Source organism: Anser cygnoides, chromosome 2 (genome assembly GCF_040182565.1).
Source record: "Anser cygnoides isolate HZ-2024a breed goose chromosome 2, Taihu_goose_T2T_genome, whole genome shotgun sequence".
NCBI classification, from domain to species: Eukaryota; Metazoa; Chordata; class Aves; order Anseriformes; family Anatidae; genus Anser; species Anser cygnoides.
Genome location: NC_089874.1, coordinates 26,767,709 through 26,783,948, shown reverse-complemented (window position 1 = coordinate 26,783,948; position 16,240 = coordinate 26,767,709). Strand labels below are relative to the sequence as shown.

Genomic DNA, 16,240 nt, shown 5'->3' with positions numbered 1-16,240 from the left:
AATTTCTGTCCCTTGTAACAATGGAGACTGTCTCAGTCCAAAGATATAGAAAAAATGGAACTGCATGGCTTCCATTTTGACCTTAAGTTCCCTGGAGCAGCTCCCACAAAAAAAGCTTTGTGATAGTCTACATTTCCCAGTTAAACGGTTTTCTTCTGGGAGATTCCTGGCCCCCCCTAGGTGTAATTTTGCCCCTCTCGAGTGGACAGACAGTTACGGGCTCTAAGTGAGTACCTCTGAAGGTCAACCAAGTCTGTGGAGCTGCTGGAATGCCCGGAATTCACATTTTAAATCTTTCACTTAAGTAGGCTATTTAAACCAGAGGACATGTAAGCACCTGTCCTGGAATCCAGGAATCTCTATTTTGGATCTGAAATTATGAGGACGAGTTGCTTCCTCTAAACAGCTGAGGTCTTGTGCTGCGTCAATGTGATACAATTTTTTGCTTTTATGCCATTTGCGTGGTTCTGAATCAACAGAACTTGTGACCATTTCAATTTTGCAGTGTTCTCTATAATGGACACTACCTATGAGAATAACTATTTGTAGGATCGAGTCCTTTAATGTTGTAACAGAATTCTTTTTGTTAAAGTACCTTCTTTCACTTCCTGCTTCTGGTCTTGATTTTCTGTCTCCAAGTCATCCTGTGCTTTTGGCTCCACCATCTCTTCATCATCTTCATCCTCTAGAAAAAGGAAGACAAGGAACTGTGAGATTCTCCTCTTTAAGGTAAAAGGGAAACAATGTATGTTCTTTACAATTATAATCAGTTAGCAAACACAGCTAAAGCACAGTAAATGAACATACCTACTTTATACTCAAAGTGCCCCTCTCAGAAATATTCCCCAAGACTGCAAGAGAATCTGCTAACACAAGGCACCTGCCCCTTGTGCTCCCTGTGGCAACTTCCCATCTCAGATGTCATCTGAATATCTCCTTGACCTCAGAGATGACTTCTTGGATGGCATAAGAACAGATGCAAACACGTTTCAGCCTGGCAGCTATTCCACAGTCGGGACACCTGTTATCCAGACACCTCATTTCCAATTCAATTCTCACCAGATTAATTTGTCTTTTGACCTACAGGAAGGGGTTAAATAGAAATCTGACCTTAGGTCAGATGCCACTAGCAAGCAAACAGGCATGGTACAGTTCTGAAAAGTCATCAGTGGCAACTGGGGAAACGCAGCAACCAAAAGGAGCATTTGGAGCCTAAGAGCCATTCTTGCATTAATATGAATTTAATGAACACTAAAATTTGACACATGTCAGTTACCACTGCCAGATGTTTTAATGACCTTTCCTGACCTATGCAAATGCCTCTCTCCCTTTGCCTTTCTCCCCACATTCACATGCTGTCATTTTGTTCAGGAGGGCAAACTATTCATTCCTTTCTTTCCGTCTGTTTGAAGTTACAAGGGTTCTGATTGTCCAGACCAAAACATAATGCAGTAGAGGTGGAAAGACAGAGCAATGCACCAAAATATCTCAGAATCTAGCTAAATCTCCTTACTTGTTCCCAGCTAGAGCAAGGAGATTCATTCTCCAGAGCCCACAGCCTGCACTTGACCCATTCACACTCATGAGAGGGGAGAAATGCACAGTCTTCTAGGTTCAGTGAGCTATTAAGGCTGAAAATAGAGGTGATCCCAAAAGAGGGAGTTATGGTAATTAACAATTAGGATAAATAAGCCTATGGGCTATGCAGGGATTATTTTGGAATGGTTGTGGAGCAAAGACATAGCATCACAGCACAGCAAGCACATGGTGCCCAGAATGGGTCTGCCACACGAGGGAATGATGTTCTCCTGGCCTGGGGCACTCAGCCATCAGCAAAACTGCTGTGGGTCCTCTGGGGCTCCCTGAGCAATCTGCCTGTCACCATATGGTTCCTCGGGACATGGCACTTCTCCAGGCACGCTGACTGCTCTAACACCACCCCATTAACAGTGGGCCTGGGAGCAGGGAGGGGGCAACGTGTCATGCTCCTCAAGCTGCTTGGCTACTGGCACCTTCTGCGAAGGCTGGCTATGATCGGTCCCAGCTTCTTGGGGGGACGCTGGTGCTGACAGGTTGCATTCAGCCAACAGCAACACACAGCTGCATTTTGTTTTCAATAACCTAATAGGCACCATACTATTCCCACCGCTTTGCCTACCCCAGGACTCCTCCCAGAAGCCCACAGAGCGCTGGTTGCTAGCTGACATCTCAGCTGCAAAGCATGGCTTAGCCACAAAGCTAAGGAAGTGTCTCAGCGCGGACAGTGTGCTCTTCCCTCTTGGGAAAACGACGAAATCTTGGCATAAGATATGCCATCACTCCCCGGCTGCTAGTGAGGAAAAGAGGGAAAGCTCAGAAAAGGGCGAAAGGTACGATATGCACTCACTTTGATGCCTCACTTGGCAATCACGTTTCCCTAGGTACCCTGTACATTCACTGAAAGAGCTTTCAGACAGCAAGCCGGGGCATTTCAGTTTGGCAGAGTACACACGTTGCTCTGTCCACTGGCTGAAAGGCAGGCAGCATCCCACACGGTCAGCAGAGGGTGAGGGAAGCTGCCTGGTGTGCACACAGGGGAGGGGTAAAAAAGGTCCCTCTGCCCTCAGCCTGTGGCACTAGCGGGGACGGGGGTGCAGAAAGGAGACGGACACTCCCCAAGAGCAGATGAGAAGTGTGAGAAGAAAGAGGAGTGACCGGCAGGGTAGGCAGGGAATACTCTGCTAACCTCAGATATGCATGCACCCGCAGATAGGATCGCAACGGTGTACAGATATATGCACACAGACACGCTTCTGGTAGGTGCCTAATGAAGCCAACTCCCACAAGAGTTTTGTGAGTCTCGCCTTACAAGTTTTCATTCCCTCGAGCACCAGCTCTTGGAGCCAGCGGTTTATGTACGGATTTCAGCTTCCATTTTTAACCTGTTTCCAACCTGTCTGCCTGCACAGGGAAGTTTCAAAAGGTGAATGGTTTAGGAAAACTTGCAGAAAGCAGACAAAAAAAAAATATTTAACTGAAAATAGTGTGATTTTTTTAAAGCAGCATGTTATGCTTGTCAATGCCTGACTCGTAATTTGCTAAGGCACAAGGATAACATTGCAAATGTAAAACTTTAGATTTAGTATAAGGTATTCAGAATGAAATGAAGCAAATTTACCACTGTTCCCTGCAAGTCCTTGATCCCCCTGGTTTGGGGAGGCAAATTGATTGCCAGTTCCTGCCTCTAAAGCAGAGAAGCACTGAATGGCTGTGGCGCAGCTGGAGCAGGGGGCTGTACTGATACTTCAGCACCTATTAAGGTAGATCTTCTTTACTTCCCTTCTTTCCCCTTCTGGGAACAATCAAAACCAAGTTTCCCGAGATTTTTCTAGATCTAATTGCAGCAGGAAAAATAACTAAAGGTTATTGTAACACATGCCATGCCGTTTTTCCAAGAGCACACACACCAATATATTAGTTTTACCAGAAAGGCAGTGCAAGAGCTTGTAGCAGGTTTGATACAGTTCAGATGTCCTCATGTATTTACAGAGAAACGTATACACACACAAAGAAAAATTCAGCAAAAAGAATGATACGGTCATGAGCCAAATGCTAAAATGTTAGCAAATGCCAGAATTTGGATTGCCTGGGCACGATTACCTCCCTCCCCTCCGCACGTGGAGGCATGATGACCTCACTCTGGAATTTCCTCCCTCTTGAGTGCTTGGCCTCATTTTCTGGGTGCTCAACAAGAGACACGTGGGGCCTGAAATGCAGAAGTACTGAGAGCTGAAGTCAACTGGGCCTGTGCTTTCAGTGGAGAGCGCTATGGAAACGCTGCGCATCGAAAGCTCCCAGATCTCTCGCATGCAGCTTTGACTACCTGTTGTTATTTGGACATTTTTGTCCTTTCTTTCCCTGTGCTTCAGTGCAACAGGGAAACAAAAGCTTGGAAGGAGATCAATATTTTCTATGTTCGGTGTGATGCTTTGAAATGAGATCCGAGGCCAGAACACCGAGTGGAAGAAGATAAAAACCAGAAGGGTTAAAAAGCTGACTCCCCATTAACTGGCTGATAAAAGAATCTGTTAAGGAACAAAAAACCCGCATGATATCATGTAATTAAAACTGTATCATCATACATATTCTAAATGGCTAATTAAGGATGCCCAGGAAACTTGTATTCTGGAATATCCAATGTAGCTTGGCTTTGCAACATGAATGTTTATTTGCCATAGTTTTATTTTGGATATCGCGCGCTATTTAATGTTGATGCATACACACTTGTAGATGTTCATAGTACATACATTTGCTACTGTGCGTAAAGATGGTTAGGCACATGTACATATGTACATGGTATTTCACATGTACTGTGAAATGCTTTGGCATTCATTTTTTTGTGATTTACTTAAATGAGAAAAAGATAACATTAATTGTACATTTACTGGAGAGTCTGTAAGTGTCTTCATGGCTAGCTGTTTCCACATATGCCTGTTCGGATAGGATATGCCATAGCAGAAATTGTGCAGGGAGGTGAAGACAGCTCTGCAGTTCCTGAATACAAATCGCCTTTCCCTGTTTAAGAGCATTTCCGACAATGGGAAGTTTAGAGAAATAACTTTTCAGCTGATTACATAGCAGTAGAAGGAGTCTCCTAGTCACATTTGGCAAACACAGACTCACACCAACACCAGGAGTGTTACACCCTGCTCAGACGATCTAAATCAGAACCCAAATGTCTATTAAAGGAACCACATGAAAAAGAGCTAGTAATGAAGTGTATGGCCGCTGTGTAACACTTCTTTGTAGATCTCAAAGGAGTTTGCAAGGAGGCCAGTTTTATTTTCCCATTTACCACGCAGAAGCTGACGCATAGCCCCACTCACTGGAGATCACTCAGTAGGCCAGCAGCTAGGTGAAGAGTGAGGGTTGACTTCAGAGTTTCAGCCTAGAGTCCTGCCCACTAAGGCCACCCTGCCTTTCACTGTAAATAAACCATTTCTCGATGGAAATGATCGTTAAATGCGTATGTTAAACAAGATGTTTGTCTGCTGAAGCTGGTGGAGCCGTATGAGGGATTAATGCAGACTGACAGAGCTGGACCAAGTACCGTTTCTTCCTAACTCGGAGACTGATGACTCTCTGGGCTCTAGAAGGTGGCCAATTAGTCCAAACAGTGCTTTGTTTAACATGATGAAATAAAAGCAGAGCAATTGTTCTCAGCTTCTACTTAGCTTTGAACATTCTTGCTTCTGTTCCAGACCAGAAGGTGGTCTCACGTGTCTAAAAGCTTGCCTTTTTTTTTCCAACTATAGAAACGGCTCTAATAAAAAAGTATGACCTCTCCCTCCAAACCTGTTTTTGTTTAATCTGCATGTAAACTACTTATTTTCAAATGTTGCCCAACTGCTAGCTCCAATGAGCCCGGCCTTTGCTTTGGCCTCTGCAAGGCTGGATCACCATTTTGAAATCCCAGTAAATGGAGGGGGAAGCCCCGCAAACACGTGGCTAATCTGCTGGCACCTGCAGAGGAAAAGCCCAGATGTGCTGAATTGGACCAAATACTCACAAAGAACAGAGATGATTTTAGGAAGACAGACCCCGTATAAAAACACTGGGCACATTCAGGACAAACTAGAATACAATAACTACATCTGAGAGGACTTCACATGACATTGGCTTCGGGGATTAATTCTTGAGATGAATACTGTTTTGCTTGGGTGAACATTTTATCTTTGTTGGTTGTCTGAGTTTTGGATTACCAGTTTTAGGCAGTTAGCACTGGTACTGCTCAAATAGCTTACTAAACAGCCTTTTTTTTTTTTTTTTTGCCTTTTTTTTTTTTTTCCCCCTGGGGATTTATGTAATTATAGGCGTCTGCTCTATTAATATATGTACCACCAGTTAAACGTCAGGCCGCATGCTGTGCATTCTTCTTGGATGGAGGATTTACACCTCCTCAGACCTGCACCTCTAAGACTAGCTAAGAAGTTGCAGCTTCTGTGCATTGTTTTGAGTATTGATGGCTATATCGAATTAGACTGACTGCTCTGTTTTTAATTTTGGGTAGGTACAAACAATACCTTTATGAAAGGCACATCTTTAAAATAGCAACTCAATTAGCATCACAATTATATATTTTATTGTCTAAGTCATGGATATATGAGAAGTCAGCAGGTTATTTTATGGGGTTTTATATCAGCATTGAAATTCCCTTAGTGCATGTGAACATTCAACTATGCATATGAAATTCAATAAAATCAAGTGTCTTCACAAGAAGCAGACTTGATTTTACAACTGTTAAATACCAGAAACTGTTGCATCACTTTTATATTTACAGCTGTTCAGATTAATTTTGTTGTTTCTGATATGAAAGAATTACAAACTAAGCGAGGACAAATGCATCATGTTTATATTGACATAAGCCTGGATCAAACAATTTGAGTATTGTTGGCATTATCCTGATAAAAAGTTAAAACACTATCTTTCCTTATTGAATACATTTTTTCCATCACTAGCAAAATATGCAACAAGCAAGGAAACACATACTTTTTAAAATAGGACTGCTTGACATTTCACATTTTTGAAAATCTATGATTTGCAATCTGGCTGAATGGTCTATTTTTCATATAATGTAATTTTTTGAAACATGTCCAGTTTTTCACTTTCATCTTTTGACTGCCCTTTGAAGCAAGAAGAGAATTAATTCATCAGTGGATTTTGTTTGCAGAGTGGGATGTGAGACTGGACGTACACTGGGCACATGTTAGTCATACCAGATGGAAATATTCTCGCATGCAGGCTCTTCTTGGCAATAGACAGCTGCCTCCTAAAATACATTTCAGCTAGCCAAGGCAGGGAAGATTACTTACTGCTGAATACTGAAAAAAACAGAGGTGAACAGATCTTAGCCTAAGCTCTGTGCGACAGGCAACAAATTTCAGATTAGAATTTCATGTGAGTCTGAGCTTGCAAGCATATTTGCATGCAAAAATTATATGCATACAAGGTATCTCTGCCCAATTCCCAGAAAGAAACTTAACTGCATAAAAGGAATATTAAAAGCTCCATGTTATTCTTCTAAAGTTCCCCATCTCTGATATGACACATTCCCAACACATCATCTTGTCCTTGTGCATGGACACAACAGAGTTCATGGACAGAGAGTCATGCTTTCTAATAGCATTAATATCTGTCATATAAAAAGAAAACATTAGGAAAAGAAAGAGCAAAAGTGGATGAATGAATGTCTGGAACTCCTGTATGGTCATGGCACCTAAAGGACTTGAGCAGAAGCATGTGAGACTCTTCCTCCACTTTCCATTTACACTGTTTTAAATTGACCAGAAAAAATGGTCTGTCTGTATCTTTTTTGACTGCAATTCTGCAAGAACAAGAATAAATCACAGCACTACAAAAAACAGACTGGTTGGCATCTTCAAACTCCAATTTTTTTCTTTTATCTCAAAGTGCTGTGTTACTTTTTGTAACACAAAAAGAGAGGCTACACATACAGACGAAATACAAGCTGTATGACTCATGTTACTTTTAACAGACTCAAGTATATTGAATGAATCTTCTTGAAGAAAATATTGTATTAGAATTTAACCACAAAACAATATAGATAATGTTGGGCAGTTGTATACCACTGTAATCCAGAAGATTGCAGGACGCTTTTCCCTGGAATTAATGCATTTAGCCTAACATCTTCCACAGTGAGCAGACTAGTCATAATATACCAGTTTTAAAAGTGCAGGACTGAGAGACAAAACTGTTTTCTTGTTTCTTGCAAAGTGAAATACTAGTTACATATCAGTCTGCCACATCCCAAAAGAGTTTTCTGATCCCATCCCTTGTTCTGGAATGGAAATCTCTGGAAAGGTTTACCCATTATCCTATAAGGAGCAGGTGATACTGCTGGGCATTACAATCAGATCCCTAGAGTCCTCCTCTCAGGCTTCAGCCATCCCTCTACCAGCGCAATGAAGAAAATATGCATTTCACCCAGAAAACAAACACCATAGCCGGACTGACTGAGAGGAGTAATTTACTTCAGAAAATTTATTTTGCCTACAGCATAGGCCATGTCTGTATGGTTGCCACTTAAAAAATTGTCCTGAAATTTACTACACTTCCCTCTTAAAACACTTAAAGTACCCCATAAGCAATTTTTACTCAACATTTCTTTTTAAGGCTCTCCTTAACAATTACTGCATTCAATTACTCCTGGTTGGGGGATTCTCAGGTCTCCTGGTATATGATTTCTCATAATCATCTCCCGATCTAGGGTTTCACCACTCAGCTCCAGTTCCTATGCCTCTTCCTGACTTGTGTTTGCAGTCAGATTTCTTTTTGGTACATTATGAAGACAGATCTTATTTTTCCATTTTGTGACAAATGATAGACTATCACAGCCAAATGGCAAGAGAATGTCACAGAAAAATTTCTTTTACTGTAGCATTTCACAAAGCTCCATATTAAACTATTCAAATCTCTTCACAGCCCTGATTGCAAACCTTTGCACTGGTTCAAGTATTAAAATCAATGCTTCAGAATGTAATCATTTCTTTACTAATTAAAATGGAAAGCTGCCTGTGATTCTTCAGGGAAGCATTTCTCTAACCCAAGAAACTGATTTTCCAGTTACTTGGCCTGCACACAGTTTTCAGTTGTGGTGAGAGTCTCAGAATTCAAAGTGTCCCTTGTTTTTAGTTTCTGGTCGGTCTAGACCAGACATGGATTTTTCTCTCCTCTTTTGGACTGTTGCAACATCACACTGGTTGAAAGCATTTTTCAGTCCCCAGAGAACTAAACAGCAGAGAGCCCCACTGGAGTCATCATCTCTTCCAGCCGATTCCCTTTTCTCCTCTTCCTCCCTCCCCAAAGCTCATGTTCAATTCTATTGTGCTTGAAAATATTCCAGTTGGAAGATGTAGCACAAAAAGAAAAGTACAGAAGTTTCCTTTTCTTGGCCATGGTTGGGCCTTCAAATAAAAATGCCAACATGAAATAATGGTGGAACAGCAGAAGCCTTACAGCAGCATTTACAGACCGCTAGCTCCAAAACCAAACAGCATATATTTAAAATATGCTGCTGGAGTATAACTCCAATAGTGCTATCCATGAGGAAAAAAAGCCATCGAGACACTTCATTTGCGTGGAAGAAGAGGGGTTTGCTAAATCATGCAGGTTTCCACATCCTCTGAAACCTGTTAGAGGTTGTTCCCCACAGCGCTGCTGGAAGAAGTCGCGCCATGCCAGCGACGCGAAACGATTCCTGTCCTGGGAAAGGGCACCCAGACACGTGGCAGACTTTGTGGATTGGGCCTGCTCAAGTCGTTTTCAAACCCTCAGATCATGTAATAGTGTTAAAGCACAAAAGCCTAAGTATGTTAATGAAAACCAGTCCCCACAACCTATGGCACCAGCAGCAATTGTAAAACAAAAGCCGCTTTCATATTACACACACGCAGATGATGTATCTGGCATTTGCACGGTGCCTGATTCGGAGGTCAGTCCCAGACCGTTGCCTCAGCTGGGCACTAGGTACTTAAAACATTAACTACACTGCAGACCAAGCGAGGCCTGTGGGATTTTTACTGCTGACACACAGGGGCTAGGACTTCACAGACTCATTTACCCCAAGTGCTAATGACATTATACTCCACAGGCCACCCCTCCTATTTTCCATCATGCATCATGTTTGAGCAAGATTATAAAATCTTGCCATTGTGGAATAAATTAATTCTCCACTCCATATTGTGTCTCGGTCAGTTTCTTGGCTACACTAACAGATGTTAGGTCAAATTCTCCAGCTGACTCTCAGCTTAACTTCTCCTCTAAGCATCAATATGGGCTTTTTGACTGGGAGGCCTTTAAGAGCTTCTCTCTTCTCTATTTTTTGGACATGAGGTAACATTTTGGTCCAATACCCTGAAATCAGCTGTATGGCCATATAGTTGTTTGTATGATCATGGCTTACCTTTTAACTCCAACTTTTCCACAAATCTCTCTCACTTTCTCTGTTCTATGGCACTTTACAAATAAAAATAAATGCTTAAAATGTAGCATTTACCTCTGTAACTGAGACATCTGAGAGCGCAGATCTCTGCATTTATACACAAACCTCAACAGAGAGAAATGGAGACAAGAATGCTGATGTATTACAAGGATAATTGGAAAAAATAACTATATTCATAAACAATTACCACAGCAAATATACAAAACCTCCCTCTCTTTGCCTCCCTGACACACACATGTATACACTTTGCTCAGCACTTTAAAAATAACCATTAGTCATGTGGCAAATGCATTTTACATGAGCAAAGGTTCATTTCACCATTTGTCTTTAAAAAGGCAGGCAAAAAGTCTTTTTATTATAAAATTAAACTACAGAAGAATGGCTGGGTCAGGGTGCTACGAGTGTGTGCTTATTACTTTTATAGGCACCAAGCAGACCCTGCTTAATTCAGTTTCCCACTGACGCCACTTCACCTTAGTCATCGGTGTTAGCCCCGATTTGCATCAGCCTATGTGAAAAAGGAATTCCCTCTGACAGTTTTGAACTTGCCATGTTTTAATTCCACCCTTTCTCTGCTACCACACTGGGAGTGCAGAGGTTACTCTTTTCTGATATCTCAGTTTCAGGGATACCAAGGCACGTTAGCGAGCAACACCTTTCGGCAGCAGGGAAACCAAGGTGCCCAAAGCCGCTCTTGAAACAGCTGCAGATGACAGAATAAAATGCCGGTCTCCTGGTTCCTGGCCAGATACTTCAGTTGCTGCCTGCCCCGGGCAGCTTTGGAGGCTCTTCAGCCTCCTCCAGTCAGACGAGCTATCAAACCCCTCAGCCAGGTCCCCCCCAGCGGCCTGGTGGGCGCCCCGCTCCTGGCCCTGCTGCCCCTCGGCCCGCAGCCTGCCCCTGCCTCCTCTCCACAACCCTGCAGAGTGGCTCCAGCCGCTCCCGCCCCTCTTTCTGCTGGGGGCCATGCTTCAAAGGCTCCAGCCCCCCCCAGAGGAAGGCCTCTTCCTTCCTCTTGGCCCCTCTCCAGCCTCCCCGGCATCGACCTTCCCGAGGCAGGTATCAAAAATCCCCTACTCGAAATCAAGCGGTTGGTGCACTCAGAGAGCCATTCCCACCCGCAGATATATGTTTGACACAGAAAAGCCCTCTGAGTTGGATTCTCAGGTGAACACTTGAAGGTCTTTTGAGAACTTGGGTCTTGAGACCCTGATTTACAAAACATAAAAACCAGTCCCAATCCCAACAAGTTCCAGATTGCTAGGGTCAGAAAACCCACTGCAGCTCTGAGGACCAGGCATTTTCACAGCTTTTCTGTGTGGTGTTCAAGCTCATCAGAGCTGAGGAGCGTTGGACGATGCAAACAGGCAGACTGCATTCGGCACTTGGGATGCAAGACAAGATAAAACTGCACCACAACCAGGCACTGGCATTCGCTTCCCTCTCTCCACTTTAGAGTTCTGATTCACCACGAAAATCATTTCTGTGGCTACTTTCTATCTTTCCAATTTGGAAAATGGATGCTTTGAAGTGCCGTACAACAGGCTGCCCGTAAAGAAAACCCTACCTTTTCTCCCCAAACAGTGCAAAGACAGCTTGCAGGAGGTCTCAGGTACAGATGAGGGCATCAAGTCAACAGAACCACATGAAAATGGATATCAAATAATCTGGATCATGCTACCTCATAGTCTTTCACTTAGGAAGGCATCCCAGTGTAGACTTTTTTTTTTTTTTTTTTTTTACAGAAAGAAAGATCTCACTGGATTCAGCTCCCACGTCCCTTCAGCTGTAACACTACTCACAGCTGCAAAGTTTCTGTGTGTTAACTGGGGATGCCACAAACCAGCCTGAAAAGAGGTTGTCTTCCTGATCTGAGGAAACACAGTGTGCTCACATGCCAATGAATTCATGGCAAGCAAAGCATTTGGCACGTTGTATTTCATCAGTTGACTATTCTATCTAGAGCTGATCAAGAAATCCAGCAATGCTGGAGCCATATTCTGTCAAAAAGACATAGTTGCATAAAACCTTAGTCTCCTGCAAAACATTGCCACATTCTTCACGGAAGGGGGACGATTAAAAAATAAGCTGAAGAGACAGTCCTAGCAATACCAAAATGGCTTGTTTTAACCTTTCCTGAATGAAATTTTGGGGGCTTTCCATTAAAAAGCACTTCTCATTTTTGGTACTTCTGGTCTATTTTGAAATAGGAGATGAAGAAAATCAAAATGAAAAGATATATTTTTTTTTTGTTAAAACATACATGCGTTACTGACCAGAGAGGAAAACAAGGAAAAAAATTACTTAGGTGGTCTTTCAATATATTGGAGTCCTCTTCCAAACTGGAACAAAGTTATATTTTGAAATCTCAAATTTCACCACACTGCATGAAGAAGGGATTCCCAACTCTAATTCTGTCACTGCCTAAGTGATGCAGTCTTAGCTGAGTGAGGATTTTTAAATCTGGTGTTAAAGCAATACAGAAGCAGCACAGTGTACACATTACTGTGATGAACAATGACAAGGTCTCTCCTCCTGTGATCTGAGATTCCCTCTCCTTTGACTTTAGGTTAATCATTTCCTTTAGATGGGACAAACTTGCAGTACTAAATGCCTGAAGGCAAAATTTACATCCTTGTCCTGAGAAGATGCTAACAGACACAGTTGACAAGTCTACCTGGAGCACACTTGAAAGCCCAGTACATTAGACAGTGCCAAAACTAGGAGGAAATTTGCAAATGGTTATTTATCACGTTTGAGGACTGATCCTGCCTTTTTTTTTTTTTTTTTCATGCAGAGCTCCAAATGAACAGGACAAATGCATTATGAAGACAGCAAGGTACTACTGAGCACAAATCTGTACTGATGGCCCTTGAATGGTGAAATGAGAACTGTCTGAGCAAGTCTGATGAGGCTCTCTGAAACTATTGTCTTAGCTGCTGTACTGCTATATAGTTGGATAAAAAAGGAAAAATCACCACAACTGAGGTGTTTGCTTTGGGGGTGGGCACTGGGGTAGTGCTAAATTCAGCAGCCACAGCAGAACAAATAGAAACTGTGAGCTTTCCACCACATTAATGGAACTTCATTCAAAAGGTGGAGTGTAATGTTCTTCTGAGATGGATAATTCACATAAGCTGTGCGATTCAAACATTCATGTCTCCACACCAGCTCCACACCACCTCGGGATTTATGTTTTATTTCAGTTTTCATCGGACTGCTCATGAATGACCGACGACAAAAGAGCATGTGTGCATTTTTCTTTTTCACAGGTTCCCGTTAATGAGGACTCTGTTGCATTAAGACAGTCAAGACTGTCTCTGGCAAAATGTGTTGAACCAAGGTGTTTGTGCCTGCATAAAATTAAGCCACAAGTAAAGCACTTATTTCTGACAGCAGATTTATAATAGGAAAATCCCAGCAGGAATGAAGAGTTAGAAACCCCTGTTGTAGCCTTTTTCATAAACTTCACCTTGATTTAGTATCTCAAACAAGTAGCAGGAAAGGCTAACAGCAGAGGTAATCCTATCATCTTTTCTCTGACAGCACCATTCCATCTTTTTGACTTCCTCATGCTGCTAACATGAATTCAAATCATCTGTGTTTAAAGTTAAACGCAGTGATTGACAGATCTTTGTAGTCTCAGTCCATACTGAAGATTATTCTAGATACCTATCAGTTATTACTACAAGCCCTGTCTGATATTCAATACCTACAGGGAAAATTGTTTTTAACGGTGTAATGTCTGATCTATTTTGAAAGCTATTTTAAAATAAGAAACTAACTATAACCAGGTGGCTAAAATCCAGACAGGTTTTTTATGGGTTGATTTTTGGAGGGAGAAGGTGGAAGATAACAGCAGAACTCTGTTATACTGCAGTAACAACCATGATTCAGAGCAAAATACAGACAAAAATGAAGCATTTTGTTTTGATTCCATGACATCAATTTCTGTAAAAACACCTATTCCAATAACACAGGGTAGGGGAAAGTATACAGGTTTGCTCCTGGCTCTTAATACAAACTCATGACAGCATGCACTGCTATGAAGTTACTGCTGGCTTTCATAATCACAAGTCTCATCAAAGCTCAGCCGCTGTGCTAGAAAACTGGGATGCTGCAAGAGATCTTTGGGCGCGCTACATTTCCTTCTGTGGACACAAACATAAATATAGTAGTGAATCAGGGGTCATACCATCCTCTGTGCCCAAGGGCCGATAGTACAGAAAGGCAGAAGAATGTCCTCTTTAATTAACAGCCCCTAAGCTCAGCTCTGCCGACCCCGCAGCTGTGATGGATGCAGCTATATAATACAAATTGAGCTGTACTGCTCTTGATTACGGTGTTGCAGGGTCAGCTGGCTTTAGTCACAGGCAGATCAGCCAGTTGGGTAGGAAAGCACTCCAGCGGTGCTGTACTCACGGGGAGTAAAGGGGAAGCACTGTCCTCTCCCATGGGCAGGCCAGCAACGGTGGAAGCAGAGCTGGAGGAACGGAACAGTGATGGCTGGGCAATGCCAACTGGTGCACATCTAAGGTTCCCTGAGATGATCACTCTGCTCCACGTCAGGCTCATCTCCAAGCCTGTCCCATCCTTCCCCACCACTCGGTCTTGCATCTACTGTTGAAAGATTTTGCATCAATTCTGGCTCGTGGCCTCATGCTCTGTCAGAGCTTCATTTCCCCTACTGCACCGAAATTTAATAGCAGGGAAAGAAGTACAAGAGAAGCTTGGCACAAACAGAGGGCAGGGCATTGCCCTCAATCTTCACCACTTTTCAGAGCTCCTACTCAACAAGTCTGAGATCACATCCAGATCTTCATGAAACTTGATTAACTTTGTGCTCACAGTTAACTGAATCTGGAACTGTGAGAGACAAGGGCTTAAAAGTCCTACTCAGTTCAAGAGAGTTTTCCCTGGTTTTGTGATCAGGATCTGAAAAGCAAGCACGGTTAGTCTGTTTTGGCTGTAAATCATGGTAAGAAAAAAATAAATGAAACTGGGGAATGGAGCTTGTGTGTCTTGGGCTAGAAGGGATGGTTCGGGCTGCTGAATTCCTAGTGGCTTTTTCAAGATTTCATTTATCCCTGGCTGTTAGTCTGTGTGCTTAGCAATGAAAAATAAGTACAAAAGGGATGGAAATACAGACTTTTTAAAGCCAAACTTGGCGCCCTAAAATCAATGGCAGCAAACGCATTGGTAAATGCGTCGGTCATTTGGCTAAATCTGAAAGTCATGAAGATGGGCAAATTCCATCAGCAGAATGAGAGCTAAAAATAATTTCATATAGGAATGTGCATGGAAGTTTATTTTTCATGCACTGGACAAATAAAACCTGATAGGGTTTTGCATTCTCAATATCACCACGCTACGTTACATGGGAGCCTTACAGAAGATGATGATTCAAATAAAAAGATCCTCCTGTTTGTCAAGTTGTCATTTTTCCATCTGCAAATAATGAAACCTAAACTATTCTGAAAGGGAGAGAGATGGGAGGGAATGTGTTCCACGGATCTGTGGAGAACCACATAGAAACATATACAGAAAAAGAAGCTGCAGCACGGAGCACTTCCTGACCTCCTCTTGGCTACAAGTCTGAAAGAAGTCTCCAAGGCAAGAGGCATGAAAGAGCTTAAACAAGAAACCCTTCAGAAGTGCAGCTCTTTGCTGCATGAATACCACAACACAGGGAAAATCTGCTGTGTAGGAGTACAGTCCTCCCACTTGAAAAGAGCTGGTAATGCCATCATGTCACGGAAAGATTTTCTTCATGGCTTTTGTGCATTGAAGGCATTAGCAAAGTGGGAAAAGTGTGAGCTGACAATTGTGCGAAAAGAAGGGTTTTTTAATTACATTGTAAAAGACGTCTCATTTAAAGATGCAGCAGAATTAGCGTTAAAAATACATGTCGTCCCATACAAGCGGATGCAGAATCAGTGCAGGTTAATCTAGCAGATTTTTTCACTGGCTTCTGGATAGTGCACTCAAATAATAAGGAGAGGAGCTTCATCAGAGGTACATAGACGGTACTGCTGCCCCAGCCTCCCACTGCAGTGCTTGCTGAGCAGTACCCACAGGTCCCAGTACTACACTCGGTCTAGACTCCTGGTACAGGTCAGTTCAAGGCTCAGCACTTGGTCTAATGCTTTCTCTGTCTTTTATGCTCACCATCTCTCCCTTTATGAGTCCCCAGACCATGATGTGTTTATCCTTTCCTACGTAGCCAAGTCTGGATGCGTG

The 16,240-nt window shown here is 42.6% G+C and overlaps 1 protein-coding gene across 7 annotated transcripts in view; it reads right to left on the bottom strand.

Moving 5' to 3' along the window:
- DYNC1I1 (dynein cytoplasmic 1 intermediate chain 1) overlaps positions 1–16,240 on the bottom strand; it is a 190,909-nt gene that overhangs the window by 89,364 nt on the left and 85,305 nt on the right. For all 7 annotated transcript variants that reach the window (XM_066991747.1, XM_066991745.1, XM_066991744.1 and 4 more), the window contains one exon: positions 596–685. In XM_066991747.1, the coding sequence (XP_066847848.1) occupies positions 596–685 (90 nt within the window). The remainder of the gene's footprint in view (positions 1–595; positions 686–16,240) is intronic.